The 24,145-nt window shown below is 38.6% G+C and overlaps 1 protein-coding gene across 1 annotated transcript; it reads left to right on the top strand.

Moving 5' to 3' along the window:
• Positions 1 to 3,007: 3,007 nt before the first annotated feature.
• On the top strand, positions 3,008 to 6,770 carry LOC111571047 (uncharacterized). Its single transcript, XM_023274101.3, has 6 exons — positions 3,008 to 3,125; positions 3,728 to 3,949; positions 4,532 to 4,695; positions 4,916 to 5,087; positions 5,227 to 5,435; positions 5,583 to 6,770. The coding sequence occupies exons 1-6, from the start codon at positions 3,098 to 3,100 to the stop codon at positions 5,928 to 5,930; spliced, it is 1,143 nt and encodes a 380-aa protein (XP_023129869.1). The 5' UTR covers positions 3,008 to 3,097; the 3' UTR covers positions 5,931 to 6,770.
• The last annotated feature ends 17,375 nt before the right edge of the window (positions 6,771 to 24,145 follow it).

Below are 24,145 nucleotides of genomic sequence, written 5' to 3'. Positions count from 1 at the left end.
CCCTCATATAGTAATATAGGGCTACAAGAACTGTGCAACACTCAACATTCTGGAAAAATGCCAAGTGCATAAGCATAGTAGTGTCATTGCTCATGAACTTCTTGTGGTTTACGGAAAATCCAGAGCTCAACACTTCCACAACATATATGGAGTGACGAAATCAGTGTCTGGTAGCCAAAACAACAGTCAATGTGTAGTTAAGCCACGAGGAGGTTCTGCTTTTAATCAGCTGCTATGAATGTTATATCAACCCCTGAGACAAAAAACCCCATTATTCTCAGCTTAAATTTCTGCATCCCTCATCCGTTTCGAAACACGTAAACCTCACAGCAAACCGCCTGACAATGAGCCAATGAGTTGGTCTAATCTTGTCACTGAAGAATCTGCTGAATCATTGAAGCCAACACAATTGGAGTCACCCGAGGCAGTGCCCATATGGAAAAGATATAGATAAATTTTATAAAGTTTGTATCTGTTTTATCTGGAACTTGTAAGTATTGCATATGACAGTCAAACCAGATATAAGATCCTTAGTAAATTTGTACAATATGAAACTTATATAATTTGGGAACTTAAAAGAACAATATATGACAGCAGCAATTCCACATACAGCATCCTTAGTAGATATGTGTAATGTAAAACTTATATGAGTTGGACAACCATCAGTAAAACTTCAATCTTGCAAATAATATAGAAAACACTTACAAGACTTATGTGCAGTGCTACATACATGATACATACAAATTAAAAAAAACATAATCTTACAACAAAATCACACAGAAAAGCACAGGAGATTACTAAAAATATTCTTTTTTTGACACATAGCACTGGAATGTTAAAAGTTTGCTATGATTTGCATTTTCTCAAAACCAAGTAGCTCATTCTCTCTCAACTAATAAATTTTCCTAAAACTATTTCATGGGTAATATATATCAAATAAAACAGGCAAAATTATTTTTTAGTCACACAGCAGATATTCAAAATGTAATGGCACAGAGATAGAGAAAACAACTCATTTACCAATGTAACCAATGTAATTCGTACAAACTGTGCAGTAATGATGCCGTTCAAACTGATCTGCAATTCCAGCTAATGGTTTCTCCAAAAAATACTTGCTTGTTGGAACTGCAGTAGACCCAGCAGAATGTAACCGAAGCAGTTTCAGCAGGTCTTCAATCAACACTCCTGTAGTGTTGTGTTTCAAAGCAAAGGAGAGAATCGAGATGATGCTTTGCCCTTCGGTCAGTCCATAGGAGTGGACATCCTGTACTTTTTGAGGGACACTGTCCTAAAATTATTGAAGGAGAAGCACAATTAAATTGGTTGGCATAGAAAATAAAAGCCACAACACGACAAACAACAAAGATGATTGATAGAAAGCACACTTCAATGTACAGTAGAAATTAATGTGTGCATTTTGTCACAGATTGTCTGCTGTCAGCTGAAAGTAATGTTTCAAAAAAAATTATTAACCTTATATGTAATTGCCTCACCTGTAGCATTGTGGAAGATCCTGCTCTTTGCTCTTGTATTTGGATGGCTTCTTCATTGTTTTTCTGAGAAGGACACAAATTATCAACTCATTAAAGAGAAACAGAGAAAGGGTGAGGGAGTCTATTGTATAATACTGTAATTTTGTCTCACTTGTGCCAATGTGAGAAGTTCTGCTGTCTGCTCTTCTATCTGGGTACCATCATCATCACTTCCCTATGAATGACACAAATGAACAACAGAGATAGTAGCTGTAGTTTAACAGTAAGAGTGAGAGAGATGTTTAAAACTGTAGTTTGTTCTCACGTGTGCTAAAGTGAAAGGCTCTGCTCGCTCCTCTCCTCTTCGGGTGACATCTTCACCTTCCTGAGAAGAACACAAGTCTGTTATGTATTAAAAAGATATGAAGAAGGAGGGGAAGAGATAGAGAAACAGTAGTTGTAGTTTGATAGAGGGTGAAGGTGAGGGTGAGCGAGAGAGAGAATTTAATTAATATAATATTAGTATATGGTATAATACTGTAGTTTTGTTTCACCTGTGCCAGTGTGAGAGGTTCTGCTCTCTGCGGTTCTCTCTGGCTGCCATCTTCATCACTTCCCTTAAAACAATACAAATCAACAACTCCGTTGAGACAGATTCCACACATCCCCTTGGAAAAGTATTACAATGTATTTTTTTCCTTTCTTTTATTGTTGGCTGATTGTTATTGAACTTGTTGTATATACGTTATAATAAGTTAGAAACTTTCCCCTGTTTCACTGCCTTGTAAATTAAATTTGCTACCATCACTATTATCAGGTTAATAAACAAATAGATTAAGCTTTTAAAAATCACACATTAATGCAACAGACATATTCTGAAGTCTAGGAGAACATGCCAGCTCACATTTGGCTCATATCACCAGAATTAGCGCTTCAATCACTTATTGTATGGCAGGCTATTATAGTTCGTTATTTATACATCAACTATTACAATGTTAGCTGATAAGACAGAGGAGATAAATTGGTTGCACTTACATGTTGTTGCGTTGTGCGATTTCTGATGTCAGTCAAAGTTTGGTCGATTTTCCTAAAGAAACAATGGACAGTAACGCGTTACTTCAGTAATGTAACGTAAACGTTACTTATAAACTGCATTAGGAGACATACAGCACATACCTTTTTTTCCATCTTGTTAAAGTACGCGGTGGAATGCTTCTTCTCAACCAGTCTCTTTCTGTTGTGTCAGGTGTGTGGAGTTTCCTTTTCGGCATAGTTGTCAGCTGGAAGTTTATTGGTCTATAATCTCTATAAAGCTACATCTAGAAAAACATTTGACGGAACTCTGGAAATTCCGCTAAAAGTAGTTTTCCGCCATGAGAGCGGTGTCTGTGAAGATTCCCGGTCATGAGAGCGATGATTGGTTAAGATTACGGTAAAATATCAGGATAAGCCAATCAGAGGCAAAGTAGGGCGGGCCTTGACTCAGTTCTCCTGGCCACAAATTATCAACGCGAGATCTTGCAAACTAACGCAACAGTAACGTATGGCATCATTTTGAAAGAAGACAAGCGGCAAATCTGACTCAAATTCTGCCTTCGTCCGAGTCGTCCCATGGACAGTGCACCATGCAGCTGAGTGGACGTAACGTTAGAGGTAAGAACATTTACACGCCGGTGTGTATATTTAGATAGCTGAAATTTGACATCCATTTGATTTTGTGTTCAGGTAGCATTAGCAAAAAACGATTAGCGGGTAGCTGAATGTTCAAAAGTACACTTCAAAATTAGTAAGAAATGTGGATCTTGTCAGTTTAGATGACAAAATTGTTGCATTAAAGAAAATCTTGAATTTAAATCGCCTGAACCTACAGACTTTATGTCTCCTCAAGAAATACAGAGGCATTTTTTGCAGCCTCTCTGTCTCCAATTCTAACATAACTCCCAGAATGCAGCCATATATCATTTCCACTCTGAACACTATTTTCCTGTAATTTAACAATATGTTAATGTGGAAAAGTGCTGTTAGCTGCTGTAATAATTATTTTATATCAATGGTGCGTTGTGATATACAATTAAACTTTGTAAAATGACAGAATGAGAAGTTACTGTGAAAGTTTACTGTACAAACTACAGCAGTTTTTTTTACTGTGTAGAATAATTTTTTGTCAGAAGAGCTGATGGTTAGCATTTATAACATCTGTCTATTGGTCATTTATTTATTGCTAAGCTATGATTTGATTTATTTGATCACTTCAGAACACATGGAGAGGAAGTTTGCTGTGGTGCAGTGGAGTGAAGGAGAGGATTCTGGGAAACTGAGCGAAGTAAAAACTGAAACCATAAGGGGTTATGATGATTCCAAGATGGACCAGCATGGGAATCCCATTTCCACCTACTCTGCTGTGATCGAATGGCGCCATGGGAAGAAACAGCGAGGAGGGTGGCCTCACTACAGAGGCACTGTTGTTTTTGTTAGCGGTAAGTTGGTGTTGCTATGATTTCAAGTCAAGACTGTCATCTTTACAGTACAGTATCTACTTGTGCAATATATATATGATGATTTTGCAATGTAGTTAGCAGAAAGTGTTCATGGAAATAAAATTGCTTTTTCATCATGAATACTGGACAACAAAATGCTAGAATCTTGTTAACTGACAGTTAAAGTGTTTCATTAACAGTCACCCATCTACATCAGCTTGGTTCTAAGTGAATGCATGAGCAACACTAAGACATAGTAAATCTCATAATCATACCCATAGCAATCTACATCAGTGACTTCCACATATTTTCACTTCAAGGACCCCTAAGATGACACAAATTAGACCATAGATCCCGTTTGATAAGATTTTTGCCTTTAGATGTTTTATTACATAAAGTGTATGAAATCCATGACCCAAATATTAGTATATTCTGTCAAGTAGTAATACTACTTTGCAGCTGCACTACCCATATTCATTTCAGTTGTCTGAAATTGTGACATGGCTTGGTGCTACGAAAAGGGATCTGGAGTAATCAGCTGTTTGAGTACCTGTTTGTTTGTCTTCGTCCTTTGTTGTTTAGCTACTCGTTTTGAGACAACCCGTAAACTTAACTTACTACTGAAGGAAGATGAACCTGCAGCGCTGACCAAGAGGGTATCAGTTTACCCAAAAAAATATCAGGATGATTCAAATGACTCAACTGACACTGAGACTCAGATCCTGACTCAGTCATTGCATGTCAAGGTGACATCAATTTACTTTTAACTATTTTGTGGTGACCATATTTCTCAGTGGTGTTATGTAAGAAGGTATTAGCACTACCATATAATAGCCATTACTAGCTAGCTATTAAGAAAAAGATTCTTGATACTGAATGTGTTATCTGTACAGTTCAGCTGCTAAACTCTACCATCAACTGTGTCTTTGTTTTTATTTTCTGTCAATTATTCTGTTTCACACCCAGAAGTCAATGGACCTCACAATGAAAGACCCTGCAGAAGATTTTCTCAAGATGTATGGTTGTTCACAGCCTTCTTCAGATGATACAAGTCCAAGAAACACAGTGGTTGAATTAAAGCAGAAGATCAAAGACCTGAAAGAAGAGAATGCTAAACTGAAGGAGTTGGTTGTTCAAGGTTTTCCTTCATGTCTCTCATTAAACCACCAGACCACTTTTTTCTAAATCACTTTAGGCTGTAGTTACTGTATTATGGGGTACTTTGTACTCAAGAAGAATGATCTTCACCAATTTTTTTGTTACTGTACTGTATATAGATGTGCAGGAGCTCCTAAGGACTATGAAGGATATAATTGATTTGGCTGCACCTCCTAAGAGATCCAGGTTGGAGCATTCCACACCACCACTGCCCCCCCAGAGTTCTCCGCAGTCCAGGCACAGTTCTTCATCTGCCAGTTCACTGCAGTCCCTCCCCAGATCTGCACCATCCAGTGTCACATCACTAATGGACTCCAAGTCTTCGAAGGTAATTGGTTTTTAAAGAATAAATAAATACAGTGCATAAATTACATCTGAATAAGTTTTAACATGTATGGCTGGTCTAATCTTATATGTCTCCAGTTTCTTGGGTACACATTTGAACTCTAAATGCTGATTATGTCTCCTTACACAGGTGGAGATCCATCCTGGGACTGGAGTCATGATTGAGAAAATGGCGTGGGCCTATGCCCTGAATGCAAATTCTGCGACAGTATTTGTGAGGCATGTGCTGACGGCATTCTTCCCAGTGGAGATACTGTTGGTGAGCAATCTTCGAGGGGGCAAACGAGGCGGAGGACATGCTCGTCAACCACTGGACAAAAATAAATTAGATGCCATTTACAGTACGTTTTCAGCTTTTCATGTTATGTGTTATGCCAGTAGACCAATGCTGTTATTGTATTTCCTCACTTCAGACAAGGAACTTAAAAGAAGAAAGAGTCATTATATCATACCAACATTTTACGGTGACAGATTTTAATGCCAGTTGTGTTGAATTCTATGGGAGATGCATTTAGAACATAACAACCCAACATATTTACGTTGTTGTTATTAAAGAAATGCTGAATACCATTAATACCAAATGGAGAAATGTAATTTATAGAATACTATCTGGTTTTCCTTTTTTCCTTTTCCTTGTACAGGGGTAGTATTGGTCTTCTCATGACATGCCATTGTAGGCTATCCTCTGCTGTTTTAAGTGCCCTTAACACATTTAGTAAGCATTTTGTCGTTTGAAGTATATTTTTTTATTTGATAGAGACATTTGGGCATCAGAGTTCATACAACATGATATTTTTCATTTTAGTAAACTTCTCCATGCAAATCCCATACACTATATTGGATGATTGATAGATAGATAGATGATAGATGGTGGATAAGTCAGTGGAAATAATTGTGGCAGTGGTAAATACTAGTTATATCAGTGATTAAGTAAGTGATTGTGCGAAATTGGGTTGATTTGTGTTTTTCCATTGTAAAACAACCTAACAAGTTGGCTTCATATATAACAGCTTTGCATCTACAAAACGGGGACACACAGGGGTTTGGGATCTGGCTTTGGGTGAGACAGTAATGACACAAAAAATACAGGAATGCTGATGCAACACCACAAACGTTATCCACCTCGAATTAAGTTCATTGTTGTCATAATGACAAGCTTATTTGTAGCCAAGCTTTTTTAGGGAGAAATTGTTATAAGTGGGCTGGTTTTTGATCTCCCTAATTTTGCACATGAATGTTCTGAAGAAATTTTTGGAATTTCCAAACTTGGTGGTTTCGTTTACTCTGTAAAGAGATGTGATTTATTGACATACAGAGCTCTGACTGAATGCTAGCAATATTTAACTGTTCATTGCTGCTAATAAAGTCTATTAAATTAAAGGTTTGCCTAACACCCACGTTTTCAGTATTACTGATAGTGAAAGACTGCATTTATCTAACTGGAATGGGATTGTAATGGTAGAAATTAGTTGTTATGGGTGCTGACCTGGCAATCTGTGCCTTGCTAGTTTTCAACTAAGTTTGAGCCGATTGCTGTGTCAGTATAGGTTCAAATGTCACTTAATTCATTTGTTTTTGACTATAAAAACTTTATATATAACTTTTATAAATTCATAAACTAAAAATATATGTTTTTTATGCTGCTATTGTACATTTTATAGGCTGACATATACTACAGCATACAAAAGAACTGTATGTAATAGTATATTACCCATATATGTTTTAGGTAATTTTAATCGCATGACATATAATTAGTTTATATAAAGCATACAAAGACAGCTTAATTTCCCTGCAAATTATATACACTTTACATGCAGAAAACCTATATATCATTGTATGTATTCATATATGAAATTGATATGTCTTTAAAACAGACATATAGTTAAAATCTACAAAGCTTATATGAAACATGTGTGGAAAACAGAATTTGCCATGCACTTTCCTTATATATCACATACATAATTTTTACTTGTTTCATACTTAATTCTTTTAATTGTGCTCTATGAAAAGAATGCGAAAGTGGCCACTTTCAGGAGTAAATCATAGTATGAGACTTATAAGCACAACACATATAAAACAAAGATTTATTACTGGAATTGATGTTACTTCCTATAAGTTTTTTCTATTTCTTTTCCATATGGGTGCATTGTGGGTTTCCACATTGAAGCATGTCACCATTTGCTCTGCAGAAATTACAAACCAAACACTGAAATATATAGCATTAAGTGTTCTGGGCCTACACAATGTGATGTTAAAGTGTGGCTCGGGTCTCTAATAAACCTGAGTCATGTCTATCTGGCACATTTCAGACACCTAAATACTGACAACATCCATTTTAACAGTGTGATGCATGGGTTTGTGCAGTGCATTTGTCTTCTACTATCGTGAAAAGTTCATACTGATTAGATATTCTATGACTGAACCTTTTAAAGGGTAAAACATTTTGGAATCACAAGAAAGAAAGTATGTGGCTGCTCCTGAGCAGTACTGCTGCTACCGAGAACACAGGACAGCAGAGGAAAACCAAATTACCTTGCTCTTTCTTTGTATTTACAAAGGCTTATAAATTAATCCACTTTGTCCAAGTCTTGTGATCAAAATCATTTGACTGTCAAACTTCAAGCCTTTCTCATTTAGAGCGAAAATCAATTTGAAAACCAAACTGTAAATGGCTGCTTCGCACACCATGTCAAGAATATCTGCCATCTTTCACACACTCTCTCAAGATGTGTTAAAGAATATTCTGCAAAAGTAATTACCCTGTAGTTTAACCATCAGATCACATTGCAATCTGCTACTGAGCTAATACAACTTGGTAAAAGAAGAGCAGACTACAGTTTGTGTTTCTTTACAGAGCAGTTCTGACCAACCAAGCAGGCCTTTGTCAGAACTAGGGATCAGCCACAACCCACCAAAAACTACAAAAAGAACATCTGCAGAAGACTGACAGCTATGGGTGGACCTTAGAAATCAGCTGAAGTTCCTCAACCACATAGTCGTCACAGTCCACCAAAGAAGCTGTGCTGCTGGAGCTGACAGTCCCATGGGTTAGATGTCTTGGAAAAGGCCTTCGAAAGGAAGCTCTCCAAGTATACAGGACTCATCAGCAACTGCCAGCAGTTTGGATGGAGGACAAGGTGTCTAACTGTGGAGAGAGGATGCAGAGGATTTGCAGCCTGTTCCTTAAGCAGAGCCTTCAACCAGCTGGGTATTGAAGGTGACAGGAGGAGAGCTGCAAAGCGGCAGAGAAAGCCTCAAGATGACTCAAAAGAGGAGAGTAGTTAGTCATCTGGACACAAGCTGAGGCCTGGTCAACCCCCGCTGGGTCATCTGGAGGAAAGTGTTTGATGTCAAAAGACCTAAAACACCTGATGGGTCACCGATGATGTGTCCACAGAGCATCAGCTGATATTTGCACACAATTCAACAAGAATATCAGCAGTTCAAGCGACCCGGTAGCTCAACTGGCTGAGCAGGCAACCAATAAACAGGGATTATAGTACCTGGCCATTTGCTGCATGTCCTTTCCCCACTCTTCTCCCCATGTTTTCAGTCTCTCTCTCCACTTTCAACTATAATAAAGGCCAAAAAAGCCCCCCCAAAAAATAACTTTAAAAAAAAGAATATCAGCATAATTATTAAAAACCACCCACACTTGTACTGCGGATATATTTGCCTTTTGTCATGAATTTACAGTCACCATTTTTAATACTGACAAACATTGCAAAAAAAATGCTCATAGAAGACACAACTGTATGCTAGAAGAACAGTGAATGGATGTTTGGATATATGCATAGAATTTAAAAATTAAATATCTATGTGGGTCATTCCACCTCATTTCACCATTTTTTTAAAAAAAAGTTCGCACCTGATCATCTCTTGTTTGTCAGTAAGTAAAATGTGTGTAAAATGTTTGATCACAAAGAAATTTTTTTTTTAATTCTTCAAGAGAGGTGAGGTCATGCATAAAACAAATTGAACTGAATACGTTCAATTGAACATTGAACATGAGCTTGTGGTATCACTTTTTTTTTTTTTTTTTTTTTTAAAGAAACATATCACAATATTGTATAACTCCTCCAGTTGAGACCACTGATGGATGCTCAATGATTATCTTAACATTGGCCATAAATGCAAAAAAAATAGTAATTTTAATATTTTTGTTAAGTATTCATCTGAATGGCACCAAACTCTACATTTTTGAAGATTCTATTAGTGCCAATCACTGGGGGGAAAAACATTCTCTTAGAGTGAAAAATAAAGGTTTTATGGTTGATGGAATATCGGTGCAGACAGAAATATTTAAATATTTTGACAAAATTTGCATCATCACATCGTTGGTTTGTATTAGTCCATCTAGGCAGGGTTGCACCATTGAAGACCACATGCACATATCAGTGAGCCTGCAAAATTTCAGGACTCTAGCAATATTATGTTTCAAATTATGGCACTTCAAACATTTCTCCAGATTGGTGCAAAGAAAACGGCTAAAATTGGCATGACCTCAAATCTCCTTAAGAATTTCTAACTCAAAAATTAATGCTACTTATGACCCAGATTTTACTCATGATCAACTCAATCAATATTCACCAAAAAAGACAGGCGTGGGGCATTGATATGCTATTTGCTTGTAAATAGAGTAAAATAAAAGTTGAAACCAGCCCCTACCTTTTTGTCGCTTTTGTGTTTTGGCCATTCTTTGAATTCTTTCAAACTTTGAAAGCAAAGTTTCAAGCAATCTAGGAAGCAGCAAAAACAGGCAGATGTTACACATATTGTCCTCACTATTTCCAAATGACATTTACTGACTTATTTAATGTGTGGTGTCTGGTGTTGAATTTAATTTAAAAATATATAGAATTACAGGTCATTTATTTATTGACAAAAACATGTTATCTTTGTTTTGAACCCTTTGTACTTTTTTCTTACTCTGCTGTATTTGACTTAAAGTGTACTTTGATTTTTAGGATCTTAGTTTATGATGACAATTTTGTGACTTTTTTTCTAAACTTACTCAATTTACAGTAGGCACCTTATTCGTTTTTGACAAAATTATGGCTACTGAGTGTGTTATGACACAGTACTGCTGCTTTGATTGAGAAACATGACTGCACATGTCAGTCAATCTGACAGTGTCTCATCAGGTGGAAGCCACATCTTTTCATGCAGCTGTGGGATGATCGGATTAAATGAAACAAGCCTCTGAAGCAGTCACTTCTTTCATCTTGGCTCTGCGGCGTGAATATTTGTGTCCATGAGTTCATCAGTTCACCACTCAAATATCTCAACACCTAGTAGAGGATTTTTTGGACTTATCGAGTTTATCTGATCTTAAAATTGCCAAATCTTCTGATTGTGATATGCTTTCTTCTCCTTTAAAATACAATATCTTACATGTACACGTGATACCAGATTTCTATGTGTTTAACAGTTTTTTTTTTGACCACACCATGTCTTGTGGTTGTGTCTACATCTGTCTATTGAAGCAATGTGAAGTGTTTTTTTAATGCTATGTACTAAATCCTTCCATGAAATTTCAATTTAAAAAAAGTTTAAAACTTCATTTTTGATGAGTAATTACCCCCCTGGATGTTTTCCCTTCTTATTTCTTTTAACATTGAATCATGGTCAGTTTCATGTCAAAGCAAAACCAGATTTTTACAAGTAATGTCAACTATTTAAAAATGTAAAACGTAAATTAAGCGATACAAAAGTATTCACTTGAACTCTTTCGGTTTACACAGAGGTTATGAGTGACCAGCACTTTTCAAGGCTTCTCGCAAATTCCCAACTTGTATTGATGTCTGGGCCCTCCTGAACATTCACCTTGTTGTCGTTAAAACATTTCTGTGTAGCTTTTATTTGGTTTGGTTTCAGGTCATTGTCTTCCTTGAAAACAAACCTTCTTCTAAGTCACAGTTCTCTTGCAGGCTGCATCAGGTTGCCCTCCAGGATTTCCCTCTACTTTGCAGCATTAATTTTACCTCTACCTTTACAAGACCTCCTGGGCCTGCTGCCGAGATGCATTATGATGCTGCCACCGTGAAGCATGGCGGTGGCAGCATCATGGCATCAGGTGTGTTTGTGATGAAGTGCAGTGCTTGTTGTCCACCAAACAAAGCCAAAATGCTCAATTTCGGTCTCTTTGGATCAAAGAACCTTCTTCCAGTTGACTTCAGAGTCTCTCACATACCTTCTGGTGAAGCCTAAGATTTAATCATTTTTTTCAGCAGTGACTTTCTATTTGTCACTCTCCCATTCAGCTTTGACTGGTGAAGACCAGGCAACAGCTGTATAGAGTTTTTACCATCTCAGCCACTGAAACTTGTAACTCCTTCAGAGGAGTCATTGGTGTTTTGGTGGCCTGCCTCACTAGTCTCATTCTTGCACAGTCAGTTTAATTGTGTAACTTCTGGCTGCACCTGTGTCTCTTTACAGGGCTCTAGTACTTATGCAAGCACTTATTTTACATTTGTAATTAACTGACATTAGCTTGTAGAATCTGTTTCACTTTGACATAAAAGAATCTTTACATCGTAATTTTTTTTAAAAAGCCAGACTACACTGACTACGATTCTTCACTGAAAAACAATATTTTTTCATAGGTATTGTATAAGAATCTAATGTTTAAGCACATGACCCATTATTGACCACATTCATTTTACCCCACAATGACAACAACAACCCTGATTCGTATTTTAACGCCTGTTACCACAACTTGTGACAAGAAACGAATGCTTAAATAATCAAATTACTGTGGTAGATGATGTATTTATTACTACGATTACAATTGTTGGTTTTAGCTGTGCAATCGAGTCTCTCTCACTATGTTAAGTAGCAATAGCTGCCATTTAGTATAAAGACTGTGGCACTAATTCATTTACAAACCAACATCTTTGGATTTCTAATAACAAAAAGGCAAAATTACTTTTGAAAACTAAAAAGAGGAAAATTTTATTGACCTTAAAAACCAGGCAGGCACAGCATCTGTCTGAGCAAACGCATGCACAGACCAAATATCTACACTAACAAAGACCATATGCAGTACAGTCACGACAGAAGTGGTAAGATGGTGACGATAACTGACGAGGTAAAACTTTGAGGTGTGAATTATGGCACATGTAGGGTGTTGTTAGATACACAGTTTGTGTTACACAGCAAACACAGATGCTTTCAGAAATCAACACTCAACTAACGTTCACCAGGCCTGTAACAAAAAAAAAAAAGACATCTTACATCTGCCTCCACTCAGAGACAGTAACGCCTCACTATGTGCTGTAACCTTCACCGTAATTAAACTGCTATTATGTTAAACTGCATCATTTTATCTTAAACAAAGCCTGAATAAAAACACTTATGCGGTAAAACTGGCATTCTGATTTCAAATGTTTCTTTTTTTCATTGTGCATTAGTGACCTTTCTGTCAAGACAACCAACATTTCTCAACAAGTTTACACTCGGTGGGTGGACACTGATGCGTTTTGATCCAGGTCAATCTCTTCCTTCATCTAATGAGATCTTCCATTTGGCATTTTCTCTCCGAACACTCGCTACGGTGGCCGAGAGGTGCAAACCAAATTTACATAATGCAAAACACTTTTACAACCTCCAAGACAAATTTACAAGCGATAAAACACTCTTACAAGTCCAAAAACACTTTTAGAAATCCAAAATCCAAATTTACATAATACAAAACACTTTTACAACCTCCAAGACAAATTTACAAGCGATAAAACACTCTTACAAGTCCAAAAACACTTTTAGAAATCCAAAATCCAAATTTACATAATACAAAACACTTTTACAACCTCCAAGACAAATTTACAAGCGACAAAACACTTTTACAACCTCCAAGACAAATTTACAAGCGACAAAACACTTATACAACCTCCAAGACAAATTTACAAGCGACAAAACACTTTTACAAGTCCGAAAACACTTTTACAAATCCAAATTTAACCGGAAAGGGAATGTCCCAACTCCGGGGTATAACCGGAAGTGACAACGAGGAGCGGCTAATGCACTCTGTCGGTCTGATCTGCGACATTTAAACACTCTAAAGACCGACCACACGAAAACCAAAACCGCGTCAATCGGTTCATATGTTACCCACAAAACGGGCAAAACATCACCGTGGTATACTGAGATTTAATATTATTGTTTTAAATGTTATACCAAGGCTTGTTCCAAGTTAAATGTACAAGTATACTGTGGACAGTAATTATTACGTTATATTGTTGTTATACGGTTTCTCCAGTAGAGGGCGCACGAGCGTAATGTTACCTACTGAATATTACTGTTGTGAGAGAACCACAGAAGAAGCGGTACCTAAAAGATATGTGCTTGGTGGTTGTGCACGAGCTTCAGTAAAAACAACTGAACTAAACTTGAGATGTTGTGCAAAGTTATTTGGGCCACGATGCAACAGTCACCCGCTCGCTTGGTTCACCATTAACAACAACGAAAAGTTGCATTAGCCGCTCCTCGTTGTCACTTCCGGTTATACCCCGGAGTTGGGACATTCCCTTTCCGGTTAAATTTGGATTTGTAAAAGTGTTTTCGGACTTGTAAAAGTGTTTTGTCGCTTGTAAATTTGTCTTGGAGGTTGTATAAGTGTTTTGTCGCTTGTAAATTTGTCTTGGAGGTTGTAAAAATGTTTTGCATTATGTAAATTTTTTTTGCACCTCTCGGCCACCGTAACTCGCACATAATTACTTTCAATATATGACCTCTCTTTTTTTGTATCAACAATAATAAATAGTATCTATGGAGACAGATACACTCTACAAACAACAGAAAAATGTGGTCTTTTTTTGTACCAGCCAATAATGCTGTAATAAGTACATTATTTACAGAGCCAGAAAAAGGTGACAAAATGACAAGATCCACAGGTCCAGCACTGATACGGACTCTGTATGTTTGTAAGCACAATGATTAAGCAATGCTTCACTTGCACGTGTATTATTCTGGAAATTCTGTATTGTGACAAGTATATATAAGAATATTTGAAGGATTTCAATGTCACCCTGTCATCAAAATATTTACTTAACTTGTAGGAAAAAATAGTCAACTTATGAAAGTGCTTATTTGAACTTAGGAAACAAAGCAAACTGTACTGCTGTCAAAGGTGCCCTTTGGAGTTTTCTTGTAAACACATAAAAGTTACGTTTACATTCAGTGTTTCTCAAAAAATCAATACCCTCCTTATAAATCATGCAATATGGAATTTCAGACAAATCTAAAGATCCACTCCAGTGAAAATCATATATTGTTGTTGGTTTATACCTTGCTAATATGTCCATATTTTATGCGTTCGAAGACAAGTAAGCAAAACAAAAGCAGTCAAAGAAATGGCTGAGCATTTCTGCCTTAAAGCTGCAGTGTAACAATGCTGATTTCAAACATATGATTTCAGATGGCTATTATTTCACAACTAAGATTCAGTCCCCAGTTCAAATATGCATGGCTGATATACTTCAATATTACGAGCATAAAGTAGTTTCACACTGTTTGAGCAGAGTCGTGAGTGAGCTGGTGTACTACAGCTGCAGCAAACGGGAAGGGGTGAGTAGAGACTATAGATCTACACATTCTGGAGGAAATTATGGTGCAAAGTTATCCATCCATCCATCCATTATCTATACACCGCTTAATCCTCATTAGGGTCGCGGGGGGGCTGGAGCCTATCCCAGCTGACTCGGGCGAAGGCAGGGGACACCCTAGACAGGTCGCCAGTCTGTCGCAGGGCCACATATAGAGACAAACAATCACTCTCACATTCACACCTACGGGCAATTTAGAATGATCAATTAACCTCAGCATATTTTTGGACTGTGGGAGGAAGCCGGAGTACCCGGAGAAAACCCATGCATGCACAGGGAGAACATGCAAACTCCATGCAGAAAGATCCCGGGAAAGCCGGGACGCGAACCAGGGATCTTCTCGCTGCAAGGCGAAAGTGCTAACCACTACATCACTGTGCAGCCCAACCTAACAGGTCTTCACAGAAAATGTTCTTGTCCTTGTTGAAGAACCTGACATAAACTAACAACTGAGCATTGTCTGTCACATCAGTGGCCTCATCTACAGCCAAGGCTACACATGGTGCTTTATGAAGGGCTTCATCTAGCTGAGCTAGTACATCTGTGGTTAATATGTCATTTTTCTTTGTAGCTGATGACGCTGACATAGGCATTTGCTTTATTTTGTTACAAAGCTCTTCTTTTTGTTTTCCCTCAAGTAAGGTTTCAGCTACTGCACTCATGCACCATGCACTCCTTGACAACCTCCCCATCACTAAATGTTTTTTTGTGTTGCCCCAGAATCCAAGCAACTCTGAGGGAACATTCGTTAGCACGTCGCTGGGCAGTGAATGAATGTGTCAGGATCCTGGTGGACTTATTATACTGGGCTCTAAGGCTGCTTATTTTCTGTGCCCTCAGTTCAGACTTGATGGGGTATGATTGGTCAAAATCTTTTGTTTTGTTTTATAGTGGCGTTTCACATTGTCACTTTTAATGAGTGCCACGGTCTCTGAACATATCAGACACAGAGGTTTTGTGCTCCCAGAGGGCAGAATGAACGCAAACGACTCTGTCCACTCCGGGTTGAAGGCTCTGTTTTCGCCGTCCACTTTTCTTTTTTCAGACAGTGCCATTTGTAATTTTTTATGGCTCACCAGTTTCTTTGCCTTTTACTCTATCCCTATCTGGCTCACACGTCCTTTCGTCTTCCTCTCGGTGTCGCTTTATTTATTTTTCTTTACTGCTTGTCCTCCTCTCGTCTGTCCCTCGTCTCTCGACTGTTATCGGAATGCAGACAGAGCTGCAATGTTCCGCGCCTGTAATTCAGAGACTTCATTGGCTGAGTAGCGTCACATGGGCTGGCTGAACTCGTATGTAATTGGTCTGTGTGTTTCCTGAGCTGATAAACAAATGCCGTAAACACTGGAAAAGCTGCGCCGGTAAAATAGAAACGACTTGTCAAATTTAAATCCTGTTACAATTTACTGATTACAAGCCCGGGTCCGTATAAGACGATGTCTGGGTCCGGATCCGGACCGCGGTCCGCCAGTTAGTGACCCCTGCTTTAGTTCAAAAGTTGTTGTGAATGTTTTCTCACTCTGCTGGCAGTTGTTCGGTCTCTCTCCAGACCGAAATTTCTGATGACATTGAAGTTAGGGGAATGGTGACAGCTTTTTTGTTCTGGTCACAGCTGTACAATCTGCATTCAGAATGAAGTCTCTGATGAAGATGTGACTTGTCTGATGTTTTGGATGCTAGCTTACAATGGAAACAACTGTTTGGTCTCTCCTCAGTCTGAATGGATCTTAGCTTAATGCTTTTCTCACAGTGGTCACAACTAAATGGTTCCTTTCCAATATGCCTGTTGGAAGAATTTTGTTTGAAGCACATCAGCTTCATTCAGTCACACACAACAGTCACATGAACAACAGGATCACCCCACACCACTCAGATCTGGACAACCATTCACTTTTTACAAGCCTGGAATCCTGGAAATCACAGCATCAAAGAAAGTGAGTTCAAACTCCTGTTAAGCATGTTTAAAGCTGGTTGGTATCATGCTAATGCTCATGCTAATACTCATGCTAATGCTAACAGGCCTTCAACTCCACAACCATGCTTTTGGATTTCTGGATGCCACCAACCTGAACCAACCATCGTGCTGAACGTTGGTGAGAAACTAATGAATGATATGATTGTTACGACTGATGATAATGATGATAATGATGAAGCCTGTCTGCTGAACAGGTTAGGCTTCGATGGATATTTTGGACTGATGGCGAGCTACCCTTGACCAAACTGGAAAACAGTCTGAGAAGATTCACTCCTTCACCCACCCCACTCATTGGCAGGCCTCAAGCCTCACAGCTTCATCCCTTCCCCAATGGTGTGGATGGACTTTGTTTCATGGATGAATTACTTTGATTAGCACTCCATTGGCAACAGTGAAAACACACTCACCTGAATTAAGAACTGTCATTGCATTATTGACATTGAACATAACATAGCACAGATCCTGCTTTTTGAACACATCCAGGACCAGTAGAATGTGGCTGCAGGAGCACAGTATCCAGGTCTAAGAGTGACCAGATCAATCCTGGACATGATTGAAGATCTGTGGTAGATTACCAAAAGGTCTGTTTCAAAGCATAAACCAAAGAATGTAGAAAAATTAAAGCAGTAATTGAAGACGAATGGGACCAGATGATCCCTCAACAGTGTGAAAGGCTGGTGGAGAACATTCAGACAGGATTAAAGCTCTACTGCTGCTAATGACAGGACTACTAAATATTAATCTCATGATGTGATGGGTTTTTTTTTCACACCTCTTCTGGCCTCTCTCCACTGGCTGCCTGTGCACTTTAGTCCATTTTAAAATTCTTTTATTTGTTTTTAAATCCTTAGATGGTCTTGCCCTGCCATACCTCTCTGAGCTGCTTTACTCTTATACTCCTGTCCGATCTCTCAGGTCAGCTGATCAGCTGCTCCTGGACACACCTAAATCTAAGCAGAAGCTCAGAGGGGACAGAGCCTTCTCTGTGGTTGCCCCAGTTTTGTGGAACAAACTGCCTTTGCACCTTAGACAGGCCCCTTCCCTGTCCATTTTTAAGACTTGTCTTAAAACATACTTTTATTCCCTGGCTTTCCATCCAGCATGAGATTTTGATTTTATTTGTTTTTATTGCCTTTATTGTGTGATTTTATTTGTTTTTAGTGCTTTTACTGTGTATTTTGGATTTTATTTGTTTTTAGTGCCTTTCTTGTGTATTTTGGATTTTATTTGTTTTTAGTGTTTCTATTGTGTATTTCTCATTTTATTTGCCTTGTTCTGGATGTACAGTGCTTTGCTTCAATCTGTGGTTGTTTAAAGTGCTATATAAATAAAGTTGGATTGGATTGGATTTTGTTCAGTTTTGAACACATTCTCTGTTATTTGTTAACTTTGATACCGACAATGTTGAGACCTGACAGACTGAAACTGTCAAGAATTTAGCTTTTTAGTTTTTCTTGTAAACAATGAAATATCATTTGTATTTGTATGTGTCTGTCTAATGCAGGGGCTGCACAGTGGCATAGTGGTTAGCACTTTCCCCTTGCAGCGAGAAGATCCCTGATTCGCGTCCCGGCTTTCCCGGGATCTTTCTGCATGGAGTTTGCATGTTCTCCCTGTGCATGCGTGGGTTTTCTCCGGGTACTCCGGCTTCCTCCCACAGTCCAAAAATATGCTGAGGTTAATTGATCATTCTAAATTGCCCGTAAGTGTGAATGTGAAAGTGCTTGTTTGTCTTTGTATGTGGCCCTGCGACAGACTGGCGACCTGTCTAGGGTGTCCCCTGCCTTCGCCCGAGTCAGCTGGGATAGGCTCCAGCCCCCCCGCGACCCTAGTGAGGATTAAGCGGTGTATAGATAATGGATGGATGGATGGATGTCTAATGCAGCCCACCTTTAGAAACAGAAAAAAGATTTTTCCACAAATATTTCGTGGTAATATTTGAGATTGTGTAAAATTTTAAGGGTGTCTGAAAACTTTTTTTCCACCTCTGTACATTAATACAGTGGAATTCTGTTCTAGTATATCCCACTGGTTAGGAAGCTATGTGCAGCTGGGACAGATGAGACAACTCTATTACATAATGAACACTGACTTAATACATGTCCTTTTAAAGACAACATTTCCCTGCATTATTGAGTCAGAAGGAACTGATGATGTTTGAAGACTGTAGCCAGGTAAAGGTTTTTAATGCTTGAATTATCTGCAATTAAAAATATACCAACAATAATACTGTGATTGTTATTTTAAAGCATTAATAAACTGGTAACAGGTGTGATTAAAATAACACAAACATTTAACAAGCACACAGTGAGGGATGCTCTGATTTGAACACACAAACTTTGTCTGGACATCATTTGAAGTGTGTGTGTGCGTGCGTGTGTGTGTGTGTGTGTGTGTGTGTGTGTGTGTGTGTGTGTGTGTGTGTGTGTGTGTGTGTTCATAGCGTGTTTCTGCAATTTTTCATCTATCAAGTGATCATCTGACAGTCAGTTTTCATTGTCGCAGTGTTTTATCAATGCAAATGAAACATATTTGAACTGAACTCAGAGGTGGAGTGTTGCTGTAATATACAGCCACTATAGTATATCTGGATCAAACACTCCACGGAGTCCACCGAAGAGAGACACAGAGGGAGGAAGCTCAGAAACAAACACTCAGAAGGTTGGCTGGCTTTAAATTTTTTACCATCAGTATCGTCTTGAATGCACAGCCGTGCAGAGGACTGAAATATGTAGAAACATGTACAGTATTTACTAAAGACTCCCCACCTGAAAGAAAACATCAGACCAGTATTTGTAAAGTTGAATGAAGAAGTAGTTGAAACCATACGGATGAGAACATGTGCATTTTTCCCTTTTTTGTACTAAGACATAAAAGCAATCAGTTAGCCCTGAAAACATAATTGAGATCTCTTTTCTTTCACAGATACTAAGATGATATTCAAAGATTTAATCCGTTTGATTGTCATGTCTTCTTCTCTTCCAGACATGTCTGTAAACTCCTCCTCATCCTTCAACGACTCCCTTCTTCATCCAAACATTTCCTCCATTAGCTGTGGCTTCCCTTTATACATCTATTGTCTAATCTCCAGCCCAAGCTCCCTCATCTTCACCTCGTTCATCTTCACCAACGTCCTCCTGCTCCCTCTCTTCATCTTCATCATCTACCATGGTCTCCAACAATGGAGGAAAAAGCACTCCACCTCCTCAGCAGCAACCATGAAGCTCTGACAGCTTCACCTACAACATGGTCACTATGGAGCTGATTGGTGTCTTTGGGTTTATCCTCTGCTGTTGTGGTATCTACATTGATCATTTAAACATATTAATAGTGGGGTACTTTCAGCCACCACGCTCAGCTTCAAAGGCATTTGTGTCGTATTTCATCACATGTATAAAGAATGATTTGTTCAGGGTGACACATGAAGTCAGGAGGAGGTTGCTGTGTATAAGGCCCTAGGTAAAATGCGAATGTTACATAGATTAACTGAACAGAGCTCATGTCTGAAGAGGGCTTTAGAGACATCAGCCAGAGTGCAAACAGTGACAGTGAACAGCTATATGTCTCTAGTAACCAACACTTGTTTTTCTGATAGACAACTTCACAGACGGACTTCATTGATCATTGATCATCACCAACAATAAAGAACACAACACCCCCGCTGCTGCCACACTTTGCACTTGATAGATGTTATTCTTTATCAGTAGTTAGTACTGTCGCCATTATATTTACAGAACACTTCAAATAATGACAAAAACACAACACAAACTCATGACAGCTGTGTGAACAGTGTCACACTGTTGTAAATGACTGATCACAACTGAGAAAGTATCAGAAATAATTCACCACATAGTGTACTCTCAATTAATAAAGTCTCTTAAGGGTTGTAAAATACTGCAGTTCAGCAGATTTAAGTATTTTAAATGTTGATTTGTCTGATTTATCAATATCAATTTAACAATATTTAGTTATTGTCTGAATGTTATTCTTTCTAACAACAAACGGAGATTAGAAAGTAACGGGTACAGCTTCTGTACACTACATGTTAGTTGGCTTGTGATGATTTTGTAGTGCACTACATAGTGGATGAAAGTTACAGCAGGCATGGCATCAACCCTAGCATCAGTTGGGCAGTAATGATAACATACAGAAAACAGTTCCTACAGCCACATCATTGTACCCACATGGATTTAAGTTATGAAATATCAACTATGAGCTCAGAAACATCTAACTTCAATGTGCCTCTCTGATACAAAGTTACGTTCCTCACAGTTCAGTCTTACTTTTCTGACAAACACATAAAACTGTTTATGTGTTTGTTTTTGGCTCCAACATTTATAAACAGTTCAAACTTGTGCAATGAGACCTCAGTGGATTTCTATTCCATCACCTCCACCACTCGGCAACAACAACCAACATCATTAACACATGTTGAGACATGTAGACATTCACTGCAGAACATCCTCATTAACAAATTCACAAACAGTAAGAAAAACAAAGTGTGTATGGATATAATTTGTGTTTGAGTCAGATAATCAGAGACAACCAGCCAGAATACAAATACTGTCACAGAGCACCAAGATGGGATCCAAAGCTTTTCTCCACCTTTGCAAGAGGGTGGAATTGAACTGCTGACCTTCTACTACCCAAAGAATGCTGACCCAAAGAATACTATAGCACCCAACACCATTTTCCTTCTTGTCTGACATGCACAGTTTACAGGATGAACAAAGTTCAACAATCTCTGATTTGCTGTCACTCACTGGTAATATTATCACTGACCAAAGAAATGTGAGGACGAGTAAACAGAATACATGTTAGCATGAAAATGAACAGTCATTCTGGCTCTGGATAGAACTCTGGATTTGTCTTTGTGTCTGTCCTGATCCCACATGTTTTAGGATTTTTGACTTGAGGTCACATGAAGCATTGAAAGTAACAATTAATTCCACTATTGATTCATGTGAAGATTCGTGTAATCAGGTTGGAGTCTATCCAAGCTGACTTAGATGGAAGGCAGGATAAACCCTGGACAGGTCATCAGTCTATCACAGGGCCACACAAAGAGACAGACAACCAAACACACTCACATTCACACCTATGGACATTTCAGAATTACCTCACCATGTCTTTGATTGTGGGAGGAAGTTGGAGGACCCAGTGAAAACCCATGCAGGCAAAGTAAGAACATGAAATCTCCACACAGAAAGACCCCAGGCCAAGATTCAAGCCCGGGACCTTCTAGCTATGACCTTTGAAACCACCATGCCACCCTGAATCTGCTGTTGAGTTGCTATTTTCAAAATTTCTGTGGACAGCTTCTACTGTGATTCTGTGATATCCCTGCCATGTTCACATTTGCATGTATGAGGCTCCGGGTTCAGTCCCCACTATCTCCAAAATGAAATCTCTCATGGGAAGATTTATAAGCAACCAACTGATTCTAAGAAAGACTCTTTGTCTATATGTGGTGCTCTAAAGAATCATAAAACATATTAAGAAAGGAAACAGAAAATTTTCTCTCCAAGAACACTTGTGGTTTTCTGCTCAGTTTGGGGGACAGATTGAGACCAATACTTGCTCAGTGTGTTACTGCTACACGTATTTTGGCACATGGATGGAGCTCAGTGGTAGCACGCATGGTTTGCATGTGTGAGGTAATGGACTCAATCCCAGCATCTATATGTCACTTTATGATTACAGTGTGATCTACTGCAAAAAGTATATCAAATGCTGAGAAGGAAATACACAAAATATGTCATGTTACTAAATGAGATCCTGGTAGAATTAATGATGCCATTCCCCCTTGGATTGTGTTTGTTTGATTTCTCACTTGTAGTTAAACCAGTAAATCTCTTTTGGCCCTCGGATCCCTGTCTTCAAGACAGATGGTCCTTTGTACGTTAAGGAACAGAAACGGAGAGCACAGCAGGTGGAATCACACAGTTTATGGAATATGGTCAACGAATGAGGTACAAAGGTCAGGGTCAAACAGAAGCCAAAAAACACACACCATCTAAAGCTTCTGACAGACCTCATGTTTTAATCTGTTTAGAGAGCTCATAGCAGCACTGTGGTCAGTGGTGAGTTTTCTTGTCTGTACTTGAGAGGAGGTTGTGTCCAATGTTACCAGCAGATGGCAGTATCTGTTTGCCACATTCAGTGGAAAGTAACTGAAAATGTAAATGCTCCAGCTTTCAGATCAGTCTGAGGCAAACCCCTCCACAGCCGAGATCACCGCCCACTCTAATGTGACGCTTTTAAAAAGAGGAAGAGTGGGCAGCAGATAAACAGAAACACCTCACTCATTATAACCACTTGAATTTCCTTGATGCAAAAGCTGTAGTAGATACTGCCCATGACTAAATATGAGCAATTAAAAGTAATGTAGAGGAGGGCTTTGCTTACGCTTGATTCATCCTTATCTGAATGATCTGACTACCAGATGGGGAATCCAGGAAAAACCCACATGAAGCAGCTTCTAATGAAAATGCACTTAGGGTTTTTTTCAGCATTTTGTAACGCTTTACTGCAAATGTTCAGTTATAAGTATTCACTAAGTAGCTTCAGATTTCTTGTTGCACCAAAAAATCCATGTGTTTTGGTTTCCTGTAGGTAATATCTATGAGGGGAACAAATGTTTTCATAATAATTCACAGGAGATGGAAAAATTTCACATTTCAGCACAGACCGAGAGAGACAAAGTGTAATGTTTAGTGCTTTGATGTGCTTTACTCACCATTTTAGTCATGTGTGTACCATTTGTGGCCTAGACTGAAATAAATTGTCCCTTGCCCTCTTGTATGATAATGTTTACCAGGTTCTGTTCTGTTCTTTCCCATCAGTGATCTTGTATACCATTTGTGTATCATTGTGCTGCATCAGATATCAAACACCCCGGCACCACAGTTACACAGAAGTGTAACTGAGCAGCAGTCATTAACTTTCATTGGAAAAGGAAAGTAGAAGAAGTCAGCAGAGTGAATCTGAAACATTCTGACTTACTGAAATTTTGAATATCATCCTTTTCTCCAGGAATCTCCCCTTGTCACCAAAATGTGAATGTTCTGTTTAAAGTGTGATCTAGTTGATGTAGTAGTGAAAGACAGACAGACA

Source organism: Amphiprion ocellaris, chromosome 22 (assembly GCF_022539595.1).
Source record: "Amphiprion ocellaris isolate individual 3 ecotype Okinawa chromosome 22, ASM2253959v1, whole genome shotgun sequence".
Lineage (NCBI taxonomy): Eukaryota > Metazoa > Chordata > Actinopteri > Pomacentridae > Amphiprion > Amphiprion ocellaris.
This window is presented reverse-complemented; position numbering and strand designations above follow the sequence as displayed.